This window comes from Lactuca saligna, chromosome 2 (genome assembly GCF_052625555.1).
Source record: "Lactuca saligna cultivar CGN05327 chromosome 2, ASM5262555v1, whole genome shotgun sequence".
NCBI classification, from domain to species: Eukaryota; Viridiplantae; Streptophyta; class Magnoliopsida; order Asterales; family Asteraceae; genus Lactuca; species Lactuca saligna.
The window spans coordinates 190,443,832-190,471,301 of record NC_136418.1 but is presented as its reverse complement, the minus strand read 5'-3'; the positions used below and the strand labels follow the sequence as shown (position 1 = coordinate 190,471,301).

The 27,470-nt window shown below is 32.3% G+C and overlaps 2 protein-coding genes and 2 long non-coding RNA genes across 7 annotated transcripts; all 4 read right to left on the bottom strand.

The window, feature by feature from the left end:
- Positions 1-4,973: 4,973 nt before the first annotated feature.
- Positions 4,974-6,440, bottom strand: LOC145030533 (uncharacterized). The gene has a single exon (XM_078978886.1). It carries the CDS (start codon positions 6,438-6,440, stop codon positions 4,974-4,976), a length of 1,467 nt encoding a protein of 488 aa, XP_078835012.1.
- Positions 6,441-6,788: 348 nt separating this feature from the next.
- On the bottom strand, positions 6,789-8,227 carry LOC145030532 (uncharacterized). The gene is made up of 3 exons (XM_078978885.1): positions 8,179-8,227; positions 7,288-8,074; positions 6,789-7,182 (listed from the first exon to the last, which is right to left on the bottom strand). The coding sequence occupies exons 1-3, from the start codon at positions 8,225-8,227 to the stop codon at positions 6,789-6,791; spliced, it is 1,230 nt and encodes a 409-aa protein (XP_078835011.1).
- Positions 8,228-12,872: 4,645 nt separating this feature from the next.
- Positions 12,873-13,770, bottom strand: LOC145029461 (uncharacterized). Its single transcript, XR_013676556.1, has 4 exons — positions 13,706-13,770; positions 13,493-13,608; positions 13,195-13,235; positions 12,873-13,043 (listed from the first exon to the last, which is right to left on the bottom strand). It is a non-coding gene; the product is annotated as an uncharacterized LOC145029461 (long non-coding RNA).
- Positions 13,771-16,456: 2,686 nt separating this feature from the next.
- On the bottom strand, positions 16,457-23,859 carry LOC145028617 (uncharacterized). Of its 4 annotated transcripts, XR_013676095.1 has the most exons (5): positions 23,479-23,859; positions 22,391-22,479; positions 21,534-21,670; positions 18,034-18,153; positions 17,281-17,786 (listed from the first exon to the last, which is right to left on the bottom strand). It is a non-coding gene; the product is annotated as an uncharacterized LOC145028617 (long non-coding RNA). The 4 variants fall into 4 exon arrangements; XR_013676098.1 differs by lacking the exons at positions 17,281-17,786; positions 18,034-18,153 and adding an exon at positions 16,457-16,701; XR_013676096.1 differs by lacking the exons at positions 17,281-17,786; positions 18,034-18,153 and adding an exon at positions 18,160-20,871.
- Between the last annotated feature and the right edge of the window lie 3,611 nt (positions 23,860-27,470).

Genomic DNA, 27,470 nt, shown 5'->3' with positions numbered 1-27,470 from the left:
TCAATGTCATAACCATCATCATTACCATCCTCAACATCAACAAGATCTCCATCGACATTAACATTATCAACATTAACATCATTAATTTGATCTCCTTCGACATCAACACCCAAATTATCAGGAATATCATCACTATTTGGATTTTGAGAAGGAACTTTAGGTTTTTTTGGAAAAACTTATCTAGAGAACCACTATTAGCCTTTGTTGATTCTTCAATTCTTTTTCTCTTTTTACGTTTTTACTACCGGATAAATATTTAGGAGGCATAATTTCTGAAAATAAAATAACAATAATCAACCAAATACTCGATAAAGGGTAAAATTATGATAAATGGACTCTAGAAATATAATTGACTATATCAAAATGTTGAATGAGCAATACCAATAACAATGTAAGCTAGAAAAAAATACTGCTGATTATAAAAAAGTAATAATAATTATGAATTATAAATATTACCGTTAGAAAAAAAAATGAACATGTTCTTAGTTCTTCCTTTGTATGCCGAATTGCCCAAACTCAACAAATAAAAAAAAAGGCTATGGACTTATATATATATATATATATATATATATATATATATATATATATATATATATATATATATATATATATATAAGTACCCAATTGCCACGTGGCAATTGTTGAGCCCCTCCTAACCGAATTTTCCCGCTCAAAGTTTCCATGTGAAGTTTCGAAAATGACCTTCCGCCTCTTAGTACCCCATCCACCTTCTTCACCCCTAATCTTGCATATCTCCTGTTACTTCCTAAATTACGTTTTGGATTCAAATTTTGAAATCCTAAAATGGTAGATATCCCTGAATCTCGGAAATTATCGGCATTCATCTTTTTTCTCCATTGATCCGAAAATGGTAGGTCCGACTATTACCGTCAAAAGAAACTTAGCCACGAATCTCCGACCAACTCATCAATCACTGCTAGGTGCATTTCATGCATTCATTTTGTAGCTTTAATCCATAAAAGTACATTACATTTAGGTTTAAACTCATGCATTTTTGCATAGTTTTCGGGATTTTTCATGATGCAATTCCATTCACACACTTTTGGGATATTTCAGGGACTTTTGAAGGAAGAATCTTAGTTGAGGTGATGAAGAAGAGATATGGACAAAGTTTCGGGACAATTGGAGCATCGAGGAGGAAGTTATGAAGAAAATGAAGATTTTGGTTTTACAGATATTTAAACGGGTCGCGTAAATGAAAGCCTTTAGTTTACACGGGCCGTGTAAACGTATATTCAACAGTAGTGTACTTTGAAGGCCTGACAAATTGGAGCATTTTACTTTTGGAGTTTACACGACCGTGTGAATGGTCGGTTATAATTTATACGGGCCGTGTAAACGTGTCGCCAGTTTTAAAACAGTTTTATCATTTGTAAAAGAGATAGAGCCAGTTCCAGGGAAGTTAAGTCGTATTTTACAGAGAAGAAAAGGGATTTTGGGGAGATCTTGGAAGGGATTAACATTTGGAAACACTTTAATTTGCATTTTGTAAGTCAAATTGAGGACTAAATTTGTTGAATTTGTAGTTTAACTTAGACATGAGTGGCTGATTTCTAAATCATTTATGATTCTGGATTTGTTAGTTGTTAAGTTGTAATTTGCACTTGATTTTATGTTTATTATCTAGTAATCTTTGATTTGGACTTAATTACATGTTTGATTGGTTTTCTTTTCACTTGATCAATGAATTAGGGTTCTTATCAATCTAGTTAATCAAATTGTGAAATTCATGTATGTTTTATGATTTGATGTTAGTAACATGCACTTGATTGGTTGTAATTAGATCAAAAGTAATGTAATCAAAGATTAAATGTTCATAATCCCAAGCTTATAAGGAATGTTGAACATTGTTGGTAATTGTTACAAAAACTTAATGCCATTTAATGATTTGGTCCAAGAGCTTGTTTGAATTGAATCAATTAAATGAAGTTTTATTTGAAGAACATGTTTTAAATAAAACACTTCTGTCAACCTGGATATTAGAGCTTGATAATATCTAAATTACCAACCTAGATTGAACATGAGTCATAACCATATTACATCTTTCAACATAATACATATATAGGAATCAGAATCGGAAATGTATTTCTTTTACTGAATTTTGTTATCAATCTTGTTTACTTACGAAGTTTAATTCTAGTTCAAGCATAATCCCCCACTTAAATATTATTTGTATGATGTGTGAGAATAAGGCTAAATAAGAAGTCATGTATTCCTGTGGATCGACCCAGCTTATCATATACTATCTTTAGTGTAAGAAGTAGCAGTGATTTGAGTTTTATTGTTATTATTTTATCCCATTATTTGTTGGTTTGACACACTAACAATCACTCTGCATTCTTTGGCATTCAAAGCATCTTCTAGCTGCATACATCCTCTGGTACCGTCAATTGTGGAACAGATGGGTGACATTTTATGCCTAAATGTTTGTTATGAAATTTTATGCCTTTCTTTGGCATTCAAAGCATCTTCTATTTTAATTATCTTTTAATATGAATATATTTCTGTCCCCAAATGTTTGTTATGAAGTTTTATGCCTTTCTTACAATTATCGAGTTTATCATTGTATGCAATGTATTTTATGTCTTTCATTTGTGTATTTTATGCCTTTCAGTTTTGGTACTGATGATGTCCATGTTTTAAATAAGTTTAAAGAAAAGAGAGGTTTTATTCCTTTTTATTATTTTTGGAACAAACGATAATGTAAAGTTTAATTCCTTATTTCTAGAGGGCAAAATGGGCAGATGGGTGACATATGGTTATATCTAATACATATATATTAATCATCATTTTTTATTTCTACTACAGATATATTGTTATATCTAACATAAATTTGAGTGTTAGATACCCTTATTTAAAGCCTAAGGAAAACCTTATTTGCTATCTTAACAAGAAAAAGCTATACGTATGGAAATTTGTGAACTACAAAGTTTTTGTTTAAACTTGTGTAATGATATTGAACTAATTGAAGCACAATAAGTAGAAATTTATAAATGCTCATAAACACATAAATTAGAGAAAACTGTACTGAAATTATCATAATGTGGTAGTTTCTTCTCAACATAATGCAAACAAAGATGCATCCTAACCCTAACAAACAAACATATAATTAAAATTCCTATTATACCCATTTCTAATCGTTTGATTTTATTACATTTTATACACCCCCGTCATATGAACACTGATTTATTTTTAAAAATGCATCATTTTTGTTAATTTCAAAATACATGATAAAACACCAAGCGGGAAATCGAATATAAAACCAAAATTTCACATGCTGTATTTTGAAATTTACGCACATTAACAATGAAAATTCAATTTTCGATTTTCAAAATCAATCACCTAAACAGTTTACTAAACACTTAATCTGTAATCTATTCAAACAATTATTTATGCATCTTCTGCAAAAAAAAAAAAAAAAAAAAAAAAAAAAAAAAAGTTTTACCTTGATTCCTCTTCTTCAAACGTGTTACAGCATCAAAGTCATTAATTCTTGAAAACCTTTTATCCAGATTTTGACCTCCATCCATATATCTTTCTTCTATACTATCTATTCATTCCTCTTTCAAAACCAAAATCGCCACTAAGGTTGAAAAAAAGAAGTCATTATTGATACCAAATTAATAATTTTTACCACAAAAAGTCAGATCGAGTCTTCGATTAGTAACCCTTTTATTCGCCTAGCACGTAGTAATTTTTATTTGATTGTGACTATTTAACTCTCCATATATACTTATAACATCTTTACAAATATATATCATCTTTTTTAACATTTAAATACTGTTTTTTTTTTTTGCAGATTCAACGAACAATATGGACTATAGTCATGCTAAAGAAAAGAGAAAACTTAGAAAAATATATTTGGATAAAAAAAATCCAAAATTTATTTTTCTACTTCAGTCCCTCGGAATTCATCAACCGTACATGTTTTAAACATGAAACAAAATCGTGACAGTATCAATTTTGTTTTTTATCAAACTTTTACTATTTTCAAGATTATTATACGAACGAATTACATGTCAATCTCTTAAAACGATTTATAAATCCTTTGAAGTATCTTGAAACATTTTAAAATTTTCATTATATTTTGAATACATTTTTTTGTAATATTTTTATCGTCTTTGTTACTTTTGTTTTATAGAACGAATGAACATATATATTATAATTATGCTAGAGAGAGAAGAAAGATTAGAAAGTTATATTTGGATAATAGAAAATCCAAAAGAATCTCCACCGCATCAACCATTCAAAGTCCATATGATTTAGATGTTTTGAACATGCACATCGATGGTAATCATTTTTCATACCTTCATTTCTTATAAACTAGCCGTTTACCCGCGCTAAGCGCCGGGCGGCAAAAAGTTTCTTTCGGAAGATAGTTTTAATGTGATGATTAGTTTCCTTTAGACGTGACCTATTCATTGCGGCCATTTGGTAGACTATTTTGTGTCGAATAGTTCATTTCAACATATAGTTTCTTGCTACGTGCATAGTCATACAATGCGACAAAAGTTGAGTCTACATTTCAAATAATTCATCTAATAGTTCAAACTTGATTTTACAATATATAAATAACAACAATTTGCAACCATGTAGTTTTGTACATTTATAACACGTCCAATATATAAACTACACCAATCTGCAATCATGTTGCTTCATCTGCTAGCCCTGCATTAAACATCAAATAAGCATCTAAGATACATATTTGAAGAAATTGTAAAATAATAAGTTGTTGATTGTACCCTGTTAATCACATAACACTTCTTTGTACACAACGTTTGATGTGTAGATTCCATCATTATCAAACGTTTTTTCCAGCTTTACTAATACCTTGGTATTGACACGTGATATTCCCCTGGACAACGCCACATAAAGCTGGCCATGTGAGAATACCGATTCTGGTAGATAAACACCTACATTTGGAATTGTTTGTCCCTGAGCTTTATTGATTGTCATAGAGAAACTAAGCTGAATTGGAAAGTGCTTTCTCTTAAGTTTGAATGGGAACATCTCATCGCGAACGGACATAGAGGAATTCTTGGTAAAAACACTATTTTTCCATCATGTTGGCCAACAGCTATCTCTGCATCAATGACATTTTGTTGGAAAGCTCTACATATCAATCTGGTGCCATTACATAACCCATTTGAAGGATCAATATTTCGCAAAAGTATTACAGGGCACCCAATTTTTAACCGAAGATAATGAGGGGGTACACCACTAACATTTAGCGAGTTCAAATACTCCATCGGATATAAGTTATTTTTGTCATCTTCTGCTTCATCAAAACTATAGTAAACTTTTTGCTCGCCAGAAAATCGTTCGATCAACTTATTATTAATCTCATCAACACTTTCATTTTTAGTTGACAATGTCGCCCTCGAAATGATTAATTTTGAATCGGCGCCGTTGGATTGCAAAGAAGGAAATATTGCATCAATCAGAGCGTCAACGGATTTAGTTTTATCAGTGTATGGAATGGACATGTTATCAGGTATACGAATATAGGACTCGTCCAATGTTTCCTCCTTTCCATCACCGACTTGTAATAAAAAATCAGAAAACCATGGGTCATTTACCGCTCTCATGTTGATATTTAATCGAAGCCTTTTAACTGAAGCCCATAGGGATGAAATTCGTAAGCTAGAGTCGACAATTTGTGCTCGAGTGCCACGTCTCACAACTGGAAACACTTGTCTAAAGTCGCCTCCCATAACCATTATCTTTCCACTGAAAGGGAGCTTCTCATCTGTGATGTCTTGCATTGTCTGATCAACTGCTTCTACTGCCTGCCTCTTAGCCATTGTTGCTTCATCCCATATGATTACCTTTGCCTCACGAAGTATCTGAGCCTTCCCACTTTGTTTAGAGATCTTGCACGTCGAATTATTATCAAGATTGAGGGGAATTCCAAATCGTGAATAAACTGTTCTCCCTCTTGGCATGTTGTTAGCCGCAACACCTGACGTGGCAGTTGCAAGTGCAATAAGACCACGGGCACGAATATTGGCCAACAAAGCTTGGTACAAAAATGTCTTTCCAGTTCCACCGGGACCATCTATGAAGAACACACCCGGAATATTTTGATCCACATGCCTCATTATCTCAACATATGCAAACTTCTGGTCTGGATTGAGAGAGTCCCGCGCATGTAAGTCTTCATATTCCACATTTATAGAGTATTCTTCTTGCAACTCACGATAACCTCTTGATTGTAAATCGATGTGTGCACTGACATTTGGAAGGTCGCAATCACTAAGCTTTTTACTCATAGATTCTAGGAAGACTCTAATGTCGATGAATACCATATTTTGCACTCGTTCGGCACATCCATATTGTTTCCTATAATCTTCAGAAAGAGAATCATAGTGGTCATCCCATAACTTGCGAACATTTCCTGGTTCACAAAAAATCAGCATCGTCGCAAATAACCTTCTAAGTGCGCTGGGAAATTGAAATAAGGAAGCCTCTACAAGACACTGTGATAAATTATCATCGGTCTCTATTAAACCTCTTTCAAGAGCTGCTTTTCGAAATGTAGGGTGTAATACACCATTGGCTGTGTATAAATCTTCAAAGCAGGTAGGCTCGGTGATATGACATAAAAGCAGGCGTAGGTAGTATCTCTCTCCTTCAGATGGATTAGCATAAACAAGTCAACCAATCATTGATTTATGTTCCATGGTCCTCCAACAATGGTTGCTCCGATTCCATGTAAAATGTTTGGTAAATCCTTATACAAATATTTTCTCGCATTGGAATCTTCTTTATTCTTCTTGAAAAATGCCGTCAACATTGAATTTTTTTTCTTTCTCCCTATCAACAATGTCTTCCATTCTGTCACCGTCTTTGAACCTAACCAACTGTTGATTCGGGAGATGTATTTGCAAGGCCATCACACAAGGGTGGATTTTTGAAAGAGGAAAGCTAAAAACTCGCCATAATGCCTCATGAGGGGACACATAACGTGCGTCTTGAAACTTTCGTATCTCATTAATAACAACATTTTCTTGGTCTTTATCAATATGGATAACTTGTTTGTCATGGCCCTTATAAACATATTTGAAGAGGTACTTCACAGACTTTATACTCGAACAAACCTCAACGTTGATATGACAATTGAACATCATTAACAACTTTGGGTTGTATGGAGCCACCCATCTGTTATCCAATGATGTATTTCTTACAGTCACCTCAATTCCATTATTTCTCCTTCTATATAATGGATATGAGTCCTCTCCCTATGATGTCTTTTCATTGAATTGCCTAGGATATCTGAAACGACATATTTTTGGCACACCCTGCATACATGGACTTTTTTCTCGTAAGCTACCATAAGGACCGTGCATCATGTGACTTTTGACAAGATCATGCATTTCAGGAAACCTTATTGGTTCGGGAATTTCCGCACACACAAGTTTTTCATAATCGTCTGGATTATTTATCTTATATCCAGGTGTCATTATTAAGAGGAAATGTGCATGTGGCAATCCATGCTTTTGAAACTCTATCACATACACATACGACCCCACCACACCGATTATATGTCTCTGGAATAACTGTACCTTGAGATCCTCTAACTTAGCGTGAAAAACTCTAGCAACAAGGTCCGGTCGATCTTGAGCTGACTGTCCAGGCAATAACTCATCATCGATTTCTTTCCATTTTGGGTTGCACGTCATTGTAAGAAATATATCAGGCCTCCCGTCATCTTGAACTAAAGTCATGGCATCCAGAAATCTTCGTTGCATGTCACGTGGACCTCCAATGAAACTTGCAGGTAACACAACTCTCTGTCCAACCCTACTTGGTTGAGCCTCACTGGCATTGAAGCAATCAACAACGCCCTGGTATAAATCGGCTCTAATTTTGGTTTGGTTCTTTTCAACAAAAAACAAACGTGTAGTCTCAATCTTTATATAGGTATCTAATGCAAACTTTTGGAACAATCTCCCTCCCATCAAAATCACATTATCATTCGACCGTATCTGGAACTTGTAACAATAGTACTCCCGCATACTTACAGTATTTCTGCCTTTTTTTGAAGTAGATTCTGTGATATCATAATTTATGTGAAAAATATAAATTTAATATCCATATATTTAAGGCAATATATGTTACATGTTTTAAATATGTAAAAGAATGTTAAAGGCGTACCTTCGGAACCTTCATCATTGTCTTCATTGTCACTATGAATTTCATCCATGGCGACCCCATATCTTGGTATTTCCGGATGTCATCCAGACTCACCATTGGGAAAGAATAAAGGATACAACAAAGGATCATAACAACCAAAGTGAGGTTGAATTTCAGTACTATAGTTAGACCCCCCGTAGACAATAATACTTCTTTTATATGCAGTGATGTTGTCATTTTCTTCAACCCAAATACCAGCAACCTATGCAAAGGTGTAGTTCAATAGGGTGATTAATATGATATGTATAATAATAAATATGACACATTTAATTTTAAAATGAGTAAAGATAAATGTTAATATTCACACCTCAGATGTGTCAGCTTATTGTACACCCTTTGGTCAAGTTCAACCGATGCATTCAAAGTCACTCTATATTTATCAAGCGGTCCTAAATCAGAAAGACGTTTAAATGTTCTAACGTACGGATTTGAAGCTAGAATACGTGTTAGTTTTTGAATGATTCTTCTATCAACATTCTTCCAGGAGGATCTCTGTGATATTTCAGCTTCACCGTCATAAAAATACAACTGTAAATACCTCGATTTTCCATCCCTTGAAATTAACTGATCGATATTATGGTAGAGTGTTTCGTGCGCACAAAAAGTGTAAACTCCAGAAGTCATACTTGCCAATTCTTCATCCACCTTTACACCTAGTGATGCGAAAGAAAAGTTTGAGTTATACGCCCTTATATTGTACCTGAAGCTTTCTTCTAGCTGCTCTTGCCTTGTGAAGAGTTGGTGCAATTCTGTGGGAATAGGGGAGTATGCCAGTTTTGTCTTCCCACTCATGCAACAAAAGGTAGGGAATTCATATTGTAATTCCTTTGCTCCACAATAAACACAAGGGTTTTGAGCCTTTAATATACGATGTTCCATACGGATATTTTTGTAAACAAAATCATATGGATCCTCCTGAAAGGCGTATACTCTTCTTTTTGTCATCATAGTTCGTTCCTTTCTTCATTGATAATATTCTTTATTATAAGTCCTCGTCCGCTGAGCAGCACTTATAACACTTACAGAGGAATCTTCGTTGATATTTGTTTCGTTTGTCTCCATTGTACTGCAACTTGTGAGTGTTGTAGGTTGACTACATCCTTCACCGTTAGCTATCCTTCTCATTTTGTTTTACTCCTTTTTTCGTGCATAATAGTTTCTATTGTATCTTTTTTGATTTTATACAAATATATTATTTGGATAAATAGTCATATATTATAAATGCAAATATATACTTATATAAACGACATACCTTTTTCTATATCTATCGGGTTTTGGGAATCATCACAGTTTTCGTTTCCCTTATCTACGCTCCTCATTGAACACTATAATGGAAATGTTAAGAATAAGCACATATTATATCATCAAGAATGTAACATTTTGTAATGTAGACCATGTGATTTAGTAGTCATGTATGTGTGTGTTTCAGAAAGTAACACAACCCTTAATAAATAACCAACTATACTAAAAACTTGTAATCTAAAAACACAATAGAAAAATAAACCACACATGAAAATTTCCATAGATATCCAAAAGTTATTATTTATCAATTCATAAGTCAACACAAGAAAAATAAACCACACATGAAAAAATTCACCACAATATGTCTAACATTAATGTAGATCAACAATAAAAGCAACGCACTCGTAAACAAAGTTGTCAAAACTTCAAAAAAAACACCACCAAATGTCTCACGTGGAATTAAAAATTCTTCTAGGCATATTTATGATGTTAAATGCTTCTGGCATCCTCGGTTGGAACTCTATGTTGCTTAGTTTGGTTGATATCAAAATGTTCACTGAAAATAAGATAAAAACTATTAAAATGTATTGATTTAGTTATTTTAATATCACTACAAGTATTATAATTTTCTAGAAAAAACTTACTTGAATCCAAATGAATTAATTTCACCCGAGAAACAAATATTATATACTTTCTCTTTATCGCATAGACAGTCGTCACAATCTGATGGCGTGTTCGGTCGGTTATATATAGTTTCATCTTTATTATACTCTCCCTATTTATAATCAAATATTTCCAAAGTCACCTAATTTTGTTTCAGTGTAATAATAATAATAATAATAATAATAATAATAATAATAATAATAAACACTTACGACCCATCTTGGAGATATAAAGTGAACGAAGTTAACGTCAGTAAACCAGAGTAACGAGAATAGTTTCGCTTGCCTTTGATGATTTTTCCAACAACATCTAAAAATAGCGATAATTAAAACGACAACTTGTTATTATTTTAAAAACTTTAGAATGCTAAAAATATATATAATTTATTAAATTTACCGATCATCATTTTTCTCTCTGTCTGATCCTCTACTAAACTTTTTATCAAGGGAACCAATGGAAAAACCGGAAACCATGATATGATAACATCGACCAATCGATTAAACCGTGTGTTATTGCTGATCTTAATCATCAAATCGCCACGTAATAAACTGTATTCTTGATACCTCGGATACTTAGCATAGGTTGGTTCGATTTGGAAATGGTTTAAAGAGAACACACCACCCAATAGATTCCCTCCATAAATAAAACGCATCATTTGTTGTGGAACAACTGCTAACAATTTCTCTCTCTAATAGAAAATGTAATATTTTTATAAACAAAATACTTATGATAAATTATGAAAAACAAATAAGATATAAATAATTTTTAAACATACATTTTGATCAATAAGAACCATGAAGAGTTTGTTGGCTCTTGAGTCCCTCCAAATGAAATCCATACGAACGGGTGTCAAAATATACCACAAATGGTAGTTTAGTAGCAATGAAAATGCATCAACGTAAATATTACCATTCATGATTCTACAAAACGAAAGTCAGATGTGGTTGATTTAGAATTGATTTACATCATTATTTATATAAAAAACTATATTGATTTGAGATGCCCAAAGTATTATAACATATGTATTGTAAATTTAAAATATCCAAGCAATAAGAGTTTTTATTACATGATTTATTCATTAAATATTACAAAAAAACCAAAGCATATATACAACAACAAAAAAGAAAATATGGTCGTATTCTTTAATTAATACTTTACAGTATTTTTATTATCTTCTTCTATTTTCCTTTACAAATAGCTAGATAGAGATAAGATTTTATCCATCAGATTACAATTTTATGGGATCTATTGTTCATTTTGTGTTAAAATTCATACAGTGCAATATATTCTATATTTATGTAGTTAATTGTACCAAAATAACTCCATATTATGTAGTTAATTGTGAACGAAGTTAACGTTTATAGACCATATTTTTCATGTTTATAGATATTTTTTTTTGATAAATTCTTATTTTTTCTAATATCATCGTTTTAGACATTATTTTTAGTCATTTGAGTTTTATTATATTTTATTCTACACAAAAATATAATATTAATAGCTTTTATTTTTAATTTTATAGATATATATTGAAAACAATTTATGTAAAGCTTTTTGATTCTATAATTGCATAAAATATGATATTAAAACCTTCTTTTTGGAACTCTAAACGTAACCGTTAATTGGGTTCACGAAAACATGGATCAGAACACCATGTTTTTTTTACCATTACATAAAATTATTATTATTATTTTTTTTATGTTTTGAAGGATGTGAAAAATATATTATGATAAGGAAATAACATATAATAATTTAAAGAATACGCTGTGAGGACATACTGTTGAACAATTATGAGTCATTCATATGGATCAGAACAACTATACAGTTTCTAAAATCATTAGTGACAGATCATACTGTTGAACAATGCATTGAAAGAGAGAGCAATGATCTTATCAGTCTAACATTAGGTTACTTAAAGAACACTTAATTCTACATATGGAATTATGGATCTTCCAGACGAACACACAATAGATAGATAAATATAGTAAGGAAATAACATATAATAATTTAAAGATCTAACAAATACATTAAGATGATTATACCATTACAGGAACAGGAACAAAGTAACACAGGAACAAACTGAATGCAATTTTTAACAAACAATCTTCACATGGTTACACCAAATTCGATCTAGTAAAGTAGAAGAATTAAAGAAAACAGAAGACAGAAGACAGAAGAAGATTCATCAAACAGCTAGAAGAAATAAAGAAAACCTAAATTCGTGTAACGAAATGTAATCCAATGTAATGAAGTAAATTTCTAATTCCCGATTCCTTGGTGGTGAATTGTGTTGTGAAAGTAAAAAATAAGAACATAATACATTAGATTTATAGACAGAATAATGTATCAAATGATGTATTTTCGGATATTACTAATTGTCAAAAATCATACCAAAAATATTTTAAATCATACTATAAATAATAAATGTCAAAAATCATACCGAAAATATTTTAAATCATACCATAAATACTAACTATCAAGAATCATACCGAAAATATTTTAAATCATACCATAAATACTAACTGTCAAGAATCCTACCAAAATTAATCATATTATTATCATATTTTCATTAAAATAATATCATACTAAAAATAAAATATATATTAGAAGCTGAAAATACTGTAAATGTTAGTAACATTTAAAAAAATAATAATTTCTTCTAGTTATTTTTAAAAAAGAAACTTATCATTTACTTAAATGTAATATAAGTTGAAAACAAAGTAAATCAGAAAATTTGACAGTATTCTGCAACCAATACAGTTTTTTATTTATTTATTTTTTAAAATCTTTTAAATAGAAATAATAATGCTATTACCCTATAATAGAAAAAAGATAGTAGTACCATGCTTCTTCAAGCAGCAAATGTGGCTCCAGTTTCCTCATTTTTTGGACTCTTGGCTATTGGCAAAGCAGGAGGTACCCATCTAGACAATCAAAAAGTATACAATTTAGTCTCATTTCAATTTAGTTATAATATATATATATATATATATATATATATATATATATATATATATATATATATATATATGTAGATTAGGCTTTAGGGTGAATGATAATATTTTCATTTTTTACCTTTTCAACCCAGGCTTTAGGGTGAAATAAAACCGCAACCCCTATAGAAAAAAAAAATCCATCAAAAAAGCATTTTGTATAAAAACAGGAGATGTGATAGAATATAGAATAGTCTGTTTCTTTTTTGGACTGAATGTAATGTTTGAGTAAATGACCTTTTTACTCGTCTATTTGTAATCATACCAACAAACAATTTGAAATTTTTGTATACATTCGTAACTAATATGTTATCATGAACAAAATAGATATTTGTATTTATCAAGAAATTCAAATAATTAAAAAAAAAGTGCAATTGAACCTAAAGTCGGTTGACGGATTGACTCCTTGCCACCCCATATCCTTCCATTGCTCTGAGGTCAAACCTTGAAGTTTAACATCTGGATATGCTAAATACCACAAATCTATAAGAGCTTTCTGTTGATAACATAAATTATTATTTATGTTAACTATTTTCCAAAGTAATGATTATTCATTACTATAAACAAAAATCTAAAGCAGTGTTAAAATATACTTGATGTTAAAGGCTTTCTTCATCAAATGGTATGTTCAATCTTTCTTGAAGCCTTTGATATGTTCAATCTTTCATCAACCTGGTTTGGAATTAAAAACAAATATATTAATCAAAAAGGAAATAAAGTTACAAATGTGATTCCCATTTTGCTCTCCAAACATGGCAAATGTGATTCCCATGTTTCACATTTGAAGCAATACCATGAAAATGGAATGAATGTGAACATTCTGCTGTGAAAATGGCTTGTCCTTCTCCATGTTTCATTGAAGCTAAACATATTGTGCATGTTTTCAGTTATAAAACAACATATATATAATGAGAATCAAATAATCAGCAAAAAAGACATGCACTTTTAACCTTCTTGAAAACTGTAAATAGCTCGAGATAAATAATTTCATACCAATTTCGTGTCTCAAAAAGCATTTTGTTTGACATTTAAAAGTCAAAACAAGACTCTGGGTAGCAGCTACAAGACAATATGCAAGACAACAAAGAGGAACACAAACAACAACTATTTGCTTCTTTGATTTACAGGAATTCGAGATTTGAGACACGGGATTCCAAAGAATCAAACTGTTGCTTCAACTGCAATCGGACAAGATCAAAAATTAACAAAACAAGTTCGAGTGATGTTGGAAAATTTATTGGAAAAAAAGTACCTGGAGAGAAAGAGAGTGACAATCGAGCAAGAGATCTTTGTAGACAAACTGAGACATGGTATTGGATTAACCAATAAAACCAATAATTAAAGTTACTTTAACTATCTTTGCGTAACTCTTTTGAAAACTAAAACCAGATACAAGGGCTACAACAACACTCTGAACTTGATTATGCTTTAGACAAACATTTACTCCGTTGAATTTCACATTGTATTAAAACTTTTAACTTTTGCTCATAAAAAACCTCTGAGATTTTATATTAAGCAAATTGCAGCACACCTTTTGAGCATTTTTTTGGATACTTGATACACAAGAATTGGATAGGACAAAATATTGTGAATCTGTCTCACCTTGTCCTCACATTAGACGGAATAGATTTGGAAGAAGTTTTTGGAAGAAACGATGTTAATAGTGTCTAGAGGGTACCTGTAGTGGCTGAGGGAGGTTACGAAGGTGGTGGTAGGCGGCGGAATCGTCGTCAGCAGCGGCTTCTCGAGATACACAAGAATGGGATAGTACAAAATATTGTGAATCTATCTCACCTCGTCCTCACATTAGACGGAATAGATTTGGAAGAAGTTTTTGGAAGAAACGATGATGATAGTGTCTAGAGGGTACCTGTGGTGGCTGAGGGAGGTTACGAAGGTGGTGGTAGGCGGCGGAATCGTCATCAGCAGCGGCTTCTCGAGATGATTGACGCAGATCTTTAGGATTTTTTAGGATCGAAGATGTTGAGAGCTGATTCGTCGTCAGCAACGACGTCCTCCTCCCCTCTGTGTTCGGGGATCTTTGATAGCTGAGACCTGAGAGCGTGTTAGGGTGAAAATCGAAGGCGGGGAAAGGGGCATCTTTGGTGGTGTCGATGTGAATAGGTTAGATGGCAGATCTTTAAGGTTTTTGAGGATCAAAGATGCTAAGATGTCTGTCAGGGTGAAAATCGAAGGCAGGGAAAGGGTTTATATTGGAAACGCTGGAGATCCGCCATGTTAAGACCTCGACTGCTTGAAGGCTGACGATCGGATTGAGGATCGAAGATGCTGAGTATCTTTAATCTGTCTTCATGTCCATATCCGGATCTGTTCATCAGTGCCTCCATATGAAGTTGGAAAGGGGCATGTCGATGTGAATGGGTTAGATGGTTGTGGTTAGGAGATTAGGTAAGGTCATTATACGGTGTAGTATATGATCCTTGTGTAGCGTGTAGTATAATACGTATATTGCTTAATGTTATTGTACATGAGGTAAGATATGTTGTACCTCTTAATTTTCAAGAGGTGGGCAATATCCTTAATAATATAGTAAAGATAATTACATATTTTTTTTTTTAACAAATGTTTACATTGTATAACATAAATGTGCAATCCTTCTGGACAGCTGCTACCTTCAAAGAGCTCAAAAAATGTTGGTAACGAAAATACAAGCAACTATAAATCGTTTTCACATCAACAAAGAAATTTAAAATCTCCTTCTTCAATTCTAAATGCTAGAACACCATTATCTAATATTTTCAATGGTATGAGTCATTTTCTACAACCTATTATCCAACTTTTACTATTTTCAAGATTATTATATGAACGAATTACATATCAATCTCTTAAAACGTTTTTTTTAAATCTTTTTAAGTATCTTGAAACATTTTTAATTTTCCATTATATTTTGAATACATTGTATTGTAATATTTTTATCGTTTCGTTACTTTTGTTTTATAGAACGAATGGACATGTATTATAATTATGCAAGAGAGAGAAGAAAGATTAGAAAGTTATATTTGGATAATAGAAAATCCAAAGGAATCTCTACCGCATCAATCTTTCAAAGTCCATATAATTCTAATGTTTTGAACATGCACATCCATGGTAATCGTTTTCCATTTCTTATAAATATATTTTTTTTCTTTTCATACCTTGATTTCTTATAGATAATTATATATTTTTTAACAAATGTTTATATTGTATAACAGAAATGTGCACTCCTTGTGGACAGTTTCTACCTTCAAACAGCTAAAAAAATGTTGGTAACGAAAATACAAGTAACTATAAATCGTTTTCATATCAACAAAGAAGCTTACAATCTCCTTCAATTCGAAATGTTAGAACACCATTATCTAACATTTCCAATGGTATGAGTAATTTTCTACCACCTATTATTACTGTCATTCATTAAATGTTTAAAAATTCTAGCAAAAATTATACTGTCTAATTCTTCTATCATGTTTTACAGGCATATATAATTCTTATAATAACATCCAAACACCAATATCAAATAGCAGACATCACTCTTTCTTTTCCAATGGCATGCAATCCATCAACTCGTCGACTATAATTCAACCTTCTTCTTCTGATAATTTAACAAGACGAACCCATAGATTAAAAAGGAAGCCTACCAACATATCAGCAATTCCTATGTTTGACTTTACAATACACGGAGAAGTTAATGATCAACATACCCATGCAAACATAGCTAAAGGTGTATCAAAAGGTAACCATCACAATAAAAAAGTTATTTGAATTAATTATTATCTTAAATTTATGCAATTGTTACAGCTACATAGATTGTTATATTTGACATTGATTTTTTTTAAACAGATTACATTGATCATGGTGATCAGAATGTTGTATGTCAAATATGTAATGCAAAGTTATGGACAGTTGAATCTATTAGAGGAAAAGATAAACAGAATACAAGTTTTTCACTATGTTGTGGTTATGGCAAGGTTGAGTTCCAGATTCTAAAGAAGCGCCACCAACTTACCTAAATCTTTTTCGTTCAACAGATTCTAAATCCAAATACTTCATTAACAACATTCGTCGTTACAATTCAATGTTCTCATTTACCTCAATGGGTGGGAAAGTTGATGCATCCATTAATAGTGGAAAAGCTCCATTCATATTCAGACTTAACGGTCATATTCACACATATCAAAATTATTTTATGTTTTTTCATTATTTTTCATTACAACTATTAACATTTAAATTACATTTTATTTGCAGTCGACAACAAGATGCATCTACATCAACTTGTGATTCAGTCGATCTTTAGATTATACACGATTTGAAACTTATGTTGGATTCAAATAATGTGTTGGTTCAGACTTATAGGATGGTGAGAGATTGTTTCCACGACAATCCTCACATTGACCTTAAGTTATGCCTTATTGGAAAAAGGATACAAGATGGAAGGACATATAATTTACTGTCTGCATCTGAAGTTGCTGCTCTGATTGTTGGAGACATTGATGATTCTTTTCAAAATAGAGATATCATTGTACAAAATTCATCGGGCTCTCTTCAACGTATTAGTGAATTACATCCTTCTTATCTCGCTCTTCAGTATCCACTACTCTTTCCATATGATGATGATGGGTATAAAGTAGACATCCTTCATCGAGGTTTAACAAGTTCAAGCAGCAGCAAGCGCCCTAACTGTACAATGAGATAATTTTTTGCTTACAGAATTCAAGATAGGATTAATAGCTTCTCATTAATTCTTAATTCAAGAAGGCTTTTCCAACAATTTTTGGTTAATGCCTTATACAATGATCGAAAGCGAGAGACTTTTTCGTACGGAAAAAACAAAAAAATCTTAGACATGCATCCTACGAACATCTTCGAAACGTACAAGATAAGGGGAAGACAACTTTTTCCAACACTGGACAACGTGTTATCTTACCTTCTTCTTTTACTGGTGGTGCACGTTACATGCAGCAGAACTATTTGGATGCTATGTCCCTTTGTAAATGGTTTGGATATCCAGATTTTTTTATAACCATAACATGCAATCCAGAATGCCCTGAAATCAAAAGGTTTCTTAAAGACACAAATCTCAAACCTGAAGACAGCCAAATATTCTGTGTAGGATATTTAAAATAAAGCTTGATGCAATGATTAAAGACCTGCGAGAGAAAAAATTATTCGGAAAAGTTCAAGGAGGTATGTCTGATTTTAAAATTTCAATTTTACCATCTTCATATTTATAGTATAAATACGATCATACCTAACAAAATTATTACATTTCATTTATTATTTATATTTTTATTATCTATTTACATTACTGACATTTTTTATTTCTATTTTTAGTTTCCTTAAAAAAATTATAGTTGTTTATACAATCGAGTTTCAAAAGCGCGGCCTGCCTCATAGTCATATATGTCTCTTTTTGCACTCCGATGACAAACTCCGTACCGTTGAACAAATTGATAAGTATATTTCGGCCGAGATTCCAAACATTAATGAAGATCCTGATTTGTATTCACTTGTGAGCGAGTTCATGATGCATGGTTGTGGTGCTGAAAATATGAAATGCCCATGCATGGGTGATAATAAGTGTTCAAAAAACTTTCCGAAAACATTCTCCAATGAAACTTCAGCCGATGAAGACGGTTTTCCGATATATAGGAGACGAAATGATGGATCTTTTGTTGAAAAGTCTGGTGTCAAATTGGATAACATACTTGTTGTTGCTTATAACAAAGACCTTTTGAAAAGATATCAAGGACACATTAATGTCGAGTGATGCAATCAAGTTGGTTCTATAAAGTATTTATTCAAATATATCAATAAAGGTCCTGACAGAGCTACACTTGCTGTCATACAATCAAAAAATGAAAGTGCTACTGATAATTCAGTAGACGAAATCAAAGAGTATTATGATTGTAGATATATATCTGCATGTGAAACATCATGGAGAATTTTTGGTTATGATATTCATTATAGGTATCTTGCTGTGGTTAGGCTTCCTTTTCATCTTCCTGATCAACAAGTTATTTATGATCCAGATGATGATATCGACAATATCCTTGACAAACCGTCTGTTGCATCTTCAATGTTCACATCTTGGCTTGAGTGTAACAAGATCTATAAACAAGCCCGAGATCTACTTATGTTGAATTCCCTACAAAGTTTGTGTGGAAAGCTAATTCACGGAAATGGGAACCAAGGGAAATAGGATTTTCAATTGGGAGAATTCATGTTGTTTCACCTAAACTTGGTGAAGCATATTTCTTAAGAGTTCTTTTAAACAAGGTCAGAGGTCCAACATCTTTTGAAGATATCCGAACAATAAATCGAGAAATATGTCCTACTTTTAGAGACGCATGATACGCTTTAGGGCTTCTAGATGATGATAAAGAGTATATTGAAGCTATTAAAGAAGCAAGCCATTCAGCTACTGGTTATTACCTACGGTCATTATTTTCAATGATGTTGATCTCTGATAGTTTGGGAAGACCAATATTTGTTTGGGAAAATACATGGGAATACCTTTCAGACGAAATTCTTTACAATCAACGACGTCGGTTAAATTCTTCTGGTATAATACTTAGCTTTTATGAATTTAACCTATTATATATAAACCATATATTTTTATTTTTTTTCTAAGTTTATATTTACCATTCTACAGATTTATCCCTTACTGATCATCAATTGAAGAACTTGACTTTGTTTGAGATTGAATCATTTCTACTTCATAACAATTCCACCCTCAAGAACTTCAAAGGCATGACTTACCCAGATTTTGATTGTGTATCTTCTTCTAATAATCGTTTGATTGGTGAGGAGTTATCTTATGACATCACAAGTATTCAAAACGAACTTCAGATTGTTTCATTAACAAATGAACAACGAGGTGTTTTGAGGATGTCATGGCAGCAATTGAAGATAATAAAGGAGGTGTGTTTTTTGTTTATGGTTATGGTGGAACGGGAAAAACCTTTCTTTGGAAGACTTTATCAACAGCTATCAGATCTAAAGATCAAATTGTTTTGACTGTTGCTTCAAGTGGTATTGCTTCTTTGTTACTAACCGGAGGTAGAACAACACACTCTCGCTTTGGTATTCCATTAAATCTTACTGAAAATTCAATTTGTTATATAGATCGAGACAGTGATGCCTCCAAATTACTAAAACAAACATTGCTGATTATTTGGGATGAAGCGTCGATGGTTCATAAGCATGCATTTGAAGCATTGGATCGCACTTTAAGGGATGTTTTAAGTTTTGGTAACGTTAGGAACTCACATATCCCATTAGGAGGTAAAGTAATCGTATTTGGAGGTGATTTTAGACAGATTCTACCAGTTGTTTCTAATGGTAGCAGACAAAAAATTGTCAACGCGTCGTTAAGTTCTTCATATATATGGACAAATTGCAAAGTTTTAAAATTAATGAAGAACATGAGGTTGACTGTTGGAAAAGATCCGTCTGAAATACAACAAACAAGGTTATTTGCAAATTGGATCTTGGATATAGGAGAGGGAAATGTTGGTGGTTCTAATGATGGTGATGCAGTTATTCGTATTCCTGAAGCTCTTCTGATTACTCAATCTTCTGATCCTATAGGTTCATTAATTGAGTTTGTATATCCATCACTTCTTGACAACTTGAACGATCCCAAATATTTTGAAAAAAGATCAATACTTGCACCGAAAAATGAAGTTGTTCAAGAAATAAATGATCGTTTGCTTTCATTGTTTCCTAGAGAAGAAAAAGAATACCTCAGTTCAGATAGCATCTGCCAAACAGAGTTTATTCACAATCAGTTTGATGATAGTTTATATTAACCTGATGTTTTAAATGGACATAAAATCTCCGGTTTGCCAAACCAAAAGTTGATTTTAAAAGTCGGTGTTCTGGTTATGTTACTAAGAAATATCGACCAGAAAAATAGGTTATGTAATGGTACTAGACTTCAGGTCGTATCATTGGGTAATCGCGTCATAGAAACAGTGGTCTTAACTGTAAGTAACATTGGGCATCGAGTTTTTATTTCAAGGTTGTCTTTAACACCTTCAGACAACAAAATTCCATATAAGTTCAAAAAGAGACAATTTCCCCTAGCGGTTTGTTTTGCTATGACCATAAATAAAAGTCAGGGCCAATCATTAAAAAGGGTTGGGTTGTTTTTGCGAGAACCGGTTTTCTCACACGGTCAGTTATACGTTGCTTTATCAAGAGTAAAGAGTAGAGAAGGACTGAAGTTATTGATTTTAGATAAGGATTGTAATTTGACTAATAAAACTTCCAATGTTGTGTTCAAAGAAGTATTTCAAAATTTATGTTGAAGTTTTATGTTTATTTTTTAAATCAAATAAAGTTGTACTTACTTACCATCCACAATCAAATGCTTTTTTATATTTATTAACTATTATGTACTATATAAAATTTTTAACTTACCTCTCGTGGTTTCTACGAGTTTTAACCTAGTCTTCTCTTCTAATAAAACAGTACTAAACTCGCCACGTGTCATTCTAATAACGCCTTTCCCTTCATTGTTCCCGCTCAAAACTTGTAAGTGAAGTTCCCATTTTGCCCTTGCATTCGAAAAAAAAAAGTTGTAAATCAGGAAACGAAATACTATAAATCAGTAAATCATGAAATTTCAAATTCAAATTTCAATTATACCATACATATCTGCAAAAAATCTGGAAGATAATATTTGTTAACTCTATCTATATCTATTTATGGAGTATGGAATATTAATCCCAATAAATCAGGCAATCAATAACGTTTCTGTTTACTCTTCCTAATTTAAATATTTGTATACATATACACGTTTACCTGTTTACGTTCCTGTTTTAATACGATTTCAGAGGGAAAAAAATTCATCTTCAGGTTAGCAAGACTACATTGTTCTTTACCTTTTAGATGTTCTTTTTTCAATCACAATCTTAATCGATTCCAACCCAGTTTTCATTCTTGAATTCTTTTTTATTAAAATGTTAACCATTTCGAGGAATAGCAACCAAGTTTTCTCAGTTTTTTCCCCATTTCTTTTACCTGTTATCGTTTTTTACTCGAAACAGTGGATTATAATCCGATATGTTTGAAAAGAACTTGGCCACTGGATTATAACCACCCACTGTAAGGTGGAAAATCATAATTAAGGTCTCAAGATAATCATATCCCTGCAAACTACATGTTTTCTAAACTTCAATTTATAAGGATGAAAGTTTAGAAATATCAATCAAGATTATGTTACTGTTGTACTGTTTTTTTGGAAAATTGAATAATAAGTTGTCAAATGTGATTACCTGATTTACCCTTGTCACTGCTGTCGTTTTTTGTCTGTGAATCTGTGTGTATGTGATGTTATATCCTCATTTAGTGATTGTTGTTAGTTCTGTGGTATGAAAAAAAGGAAGGTTGAAATTACTAGAGCTCAAATCTATAAATGTAAATAAAAAATCTTCATGTCACCATAGTGTAAGTATGAACTGAGTGCTGGTTAAAGACATCCTTACCACATCGAACTACAAGCCTAACAAAGGATTAAAGACTTCCCAACAACATCATAATGACAAAAAAAAAAAAGATTTATAGCATCCTACTTTGATTTTATCCAGTACTGCCATTTTAATTTAATTTTTCCTTCAGTTGTTTGTAACTGTTCTTAAGGCCATGGACATTTTTTTGAAATTAAACTTTAAGAAAAGGTCCACCACTTAATCAAAAATTATATTTTATTTCATGATTGTCAAAAAAAACTCTTACATGTGTGCCAAATTTAGAGAATTACCCTTCTTTTCGTTCATCAACGACCTTCCAATTTATCTTCACCAAAAATCCTTTACTTAATATCCATTTTACAAAATTACCCTTATGTTCTTCTCACTACACCAACTTCCCCCAAAAATTAAAATAGGTTGTTAAAAATGGTACTTTCTGTTAAGGGCTTTTAAGTGGGATAATGTGGATGAGTGTATGTTTCTTGAATACCCTTCTGCTCATTTGATTTTAAACTGAATTGTCATTTTAGTTCCATTGTTACTTCCGTTGTTCAAAATAACAATGCTTCAAAAGTCCAAATTAAGAAGAAAATAGAGTCTTGTATTTGGAGCCTGTGTGTATAACAGATACTTTAACATTATAACAAGTTGGCATATTATGTAAATAGAAACAGTAAAATTTGTGATGATTTATATCGATATTGATTTTACATTACTGATAGTTTGACATAATTAGATCAAACTTGAAATCATAATTTTTTTTAATGTTGAAGATTATATGTAATAACTGCATCAGACGTTGAACACATCCAAACAAATCACTAAACAAACTTACTATGCTTGAGATAAAGTTCATACAGGAAGAAGAGGCCCAATTTTAGGTTGAATCTTACCTTTAATTTATGGCTTACGTTTCTTTCTTCGGTCGATATATGGAATGGCCGATTACATCATTTATAAACCGTGTGATCGACAAAGATACCCATATTTCTTCTACTATAAAGTTTGAAATTTGATGTGTACTCTAGGGAGATGTTGTGGAAAAGGGACCTAATTGAATGTACTTGATATGTAATCGATGGAGGCCTCTGCTTTTGATATTTAATCGGAAGGTGGAGATGCAGCTTTCTATGAAAAATGTAGATGAAGGATGGTTGGTCGGTGTTGCCGGAAAGTAGACCGGCGACAGGTTTTCACCGCTTAAATGGAAGGATGCTTCGAATTTCTTCTGTCAATACCAAGAAGGGGGATTTGGAGAGGATTGGATACGTGGGTTGGTGGGGACTTAAAGTTTTTATAATTTTTATTATTTTTACACATATATGATAAATTTACTATATATTGGATTTTTATCATGATAAATGAATAACTTTTAAATTTTAATGGTAAATTAGTCATTTATATTCATCAGAAATATATATATATATATATATATATGTATATATATATATATATATATATATATATATATATATATATATATATATATATATATATTATTAAGGATATTGCCCACCTCTTATGAAAATTAAGAGGTACAACATATCTTACCTCATGTACAATAACATTAAGCAATATACGTATTATACTATACGCTACACAAGGATCATATACTACACCGTACAATCACCTTACCTAATCTCCTAACCACAGCCATCTAACCTATTCACATTGACATGCCCCTTTCCAACATCATACGGAGGCACTGATGAACATATCCGGAGATGGACATGAAGACAAATTAATGATTCTCAGCATCTTCGATCCTCAATCCGATCGTCAACCTTCAAGCAGTCAAGGTCTTAACATGGCGGATCTCCAGTGTTTCCAATATAAACCCTTTCCCCGCCTTCGATTTTCACCCTAACATACGTCTTAGCATCTTCGATCCTCAAAAACCCTAAAGATCTGCCATCTAACTTATTCACATCGACACCACCAAAGATGCCCCTTTCCCCGCCTTCGATTTTCACCCTAACACGCTCTCAGGTCTCAGCTATCAAAGATCCCGAACACAGAGGGGAGGAGGACGCCGCTGCTGACGACGAATCAGCTTTCAGCATCTTCGATTCTGAAAAACCCTAAAGATCTGCGTCAATCATCTCGAGAAGCCGCTGCTGACGACGATTCCGCTGCCTACCACCACCTTCGTAACCTCCCTCATTCACCACATGTACCCTCTAGACACTATCAGCATCGTTTCTTCCAAAAACTTCTTCCAAATCTATTCCGTCTAATGTGAGGACAAGGTGAGACAGATTCACAATATTTTGTCCTATCCAATTCTTGTGTATCTCGAGAAGCCGTTGCTGATGATGATTCCACCGCCTACCACCACCTTCGTAACCTCCCTCTAGACACTATCAGCATCGTTTCTTCCAAAAACTTCTTCCAAATCTATTCCGTCTAATGTGAGGACAACGTGAGACAGATTCACAATATTTTGTCCTATCCAATTCTTGTGTATCAAGTATCCAAAAAAATGCTCAAAAGGTGTGCTGCAATTTGCTTAATATAAAATCTCAAAGGTTTTATATGAGCAAAAGTTAAAAGTTTTAATACAATGTGAAATTCAACAGAGTAAATGTTTGTCTAAAGCATAATCAAATACAGAGTGTTGTTGTAGCCCTTGTATCTGGTTTTAGTTTTCAAAAGAGTTACGCAAAGATAGTTAAAGTAACTTTAATTATTGGTTTTATTGGTTAATCCAATATCGTGTCTTAGTTTGTCTAGAAAGATCTCTTGCTCGATCGTCACTCTCTTTCTCTCCAGGTACTTTTTTTTTTCCAATAAATTTTCCAACAACACTCGAACTTGTTTTGTTAATTTTTGATCTTGTCCGATTGCAGTTGAAGCAACAGTTTGATTCTTTGGAATCCCGTGTCTCAAATCTCGAATTCCTGTAAATCAAAGAAGCAAATAGTTGTTGTTTGTGTTCCTCTTTGTTGTCTTGCATATTGTCTTGTAGCTGCTACCCAGAGTCTAGTTTTGACTTTTAAATGTCAAACAAAATGTTTTTTGAGACACGAAATTGGTATGAAATTATTTATCTCGAGCTATTTACAGTTTTCAAGAAGGTTAAAAGTGCATGTCTTTTTTGCTGATTATTTGATTCTCATTATATATATATATATATATATATATATATATATATATATATATATATGTTGTTTTATAACTGAAAACATGCACAATATGTTTAGCTTCAATGAAACGTGGAGAAGGACAAGCCATTTTCACAGCAGAATGTTCACATTCATTCCATTTTCGTGGTATTGCTTCAAATGTGAAACATGGGAATCACATTTGCCCTGTTTGCAGAGCAAAATGGGAATCACATTTGTAACTTTATTTCCTTTTTGATTAATATATTTGTTTTTAATTCCAAACCAGGTTGATGAAAGATTAAACATATAAAAGGCTTCAAGAAAGATTGAACATACCATTTGATGAAGAAAGCCTTTAACATCAAGTATATTTTAACACTGCTTTAGATTTTTGTTTATAATAATGAATGTCACACCCCCAAACCAAGGATGGCAGAAACGTCCGGGGGTGGAGGACTTCATGTAGAGTATCACAACAATGAATATAATAGTGCTCAAAGTAATTATAACCATCACAAATATAATTGAAAACATTACATCAAAGCACATGTTTACATGATTCACATCAATTACATTATGATACAAAATGAACTGTTTGACGATTTATCTTCCCATCCTCAAAACGTTGTTGATTTCCTGTATTCACTGAATTCCTGAGAATACAAGTAGTTTTGAAAAGTGTCAACACAAAGGTTGGTGAGTTCATAAGAGATTTCGTTAGAAAAGTAAATCGTTTTCCTTGTAAAAGCGTTAGAATATGTATCCAGAAAATCCGATATTTTCTTTAAAATCTGTGTAATGTAGTCTTATGACTGAAGACCAAAATGTATAAGTAGCCTTTCTTATTAATAGAAAATGTTATGTACTTAAATGGACATGGACGTGTTTGAATTAAATGAAATTTCTGTATGTTCTCATGTTTGTTAATACTTTATATATATGTAGTCCTAAATTCGAGGACCGAGAAATAACAAGTATTGACCATACTTAAAGGTATAAATGTGGTTTCAAATGATGTGTAGTCGTAACTACCAAAACCAAAAGTGTACAGTAATATCTGTACTCATTGAGATAAAGAGTGATTTTAAATCGACATAAAACTCATTTAGGTTTTATAAATAAAATCCCGTAAACTTATGGATTGTTATATCCCTATGTGAGTCGCTATAATCATACTATGACTATCTGAACCTGCCACGACGTTTCTCAAGCGTCGCGAAAACTGAAATGACATTTGTCACCCGTAGACCTGCAGGTCCCACTGTAGCTAGCAGTAAGGTGTGGAGTGTCAAACCCAATATAGATCTATATACAAGTATCACGTTCTCCCTCAAGGAGATTCTGATTATAACTACCAGGAATTATATCCCGCACTCGGACGTACGGGGAGAGAGAGAGAGTCTCACAATATAGGTTAACAAGTTTACGTGAAATGTGTGTGAATATAAATCTTTTCTGTATGAATGTACCCTTTCTGTACGAGTGTGTTGTGTGATGTATCATAAACTATACCTATTATAGTTTATCTAAAATGTATGTAATATGTATGAGCTCTTTTATGGAAATGTATTAGTGTTATGAATTTATTAAACTATACTTTTATAGTTTAATATACGTGTTCTAAAATGAATAATTAATATTTATTATGAATGACTTAGTTTCAGTTCATGATGACAAACTAACAAAGAAACACATTCAATAATTAGAACTTATGATTATACACTTTGCTCAGCATAATACAAAGTGTTATGATATTTACATGTTGTTGGCTAACTTTA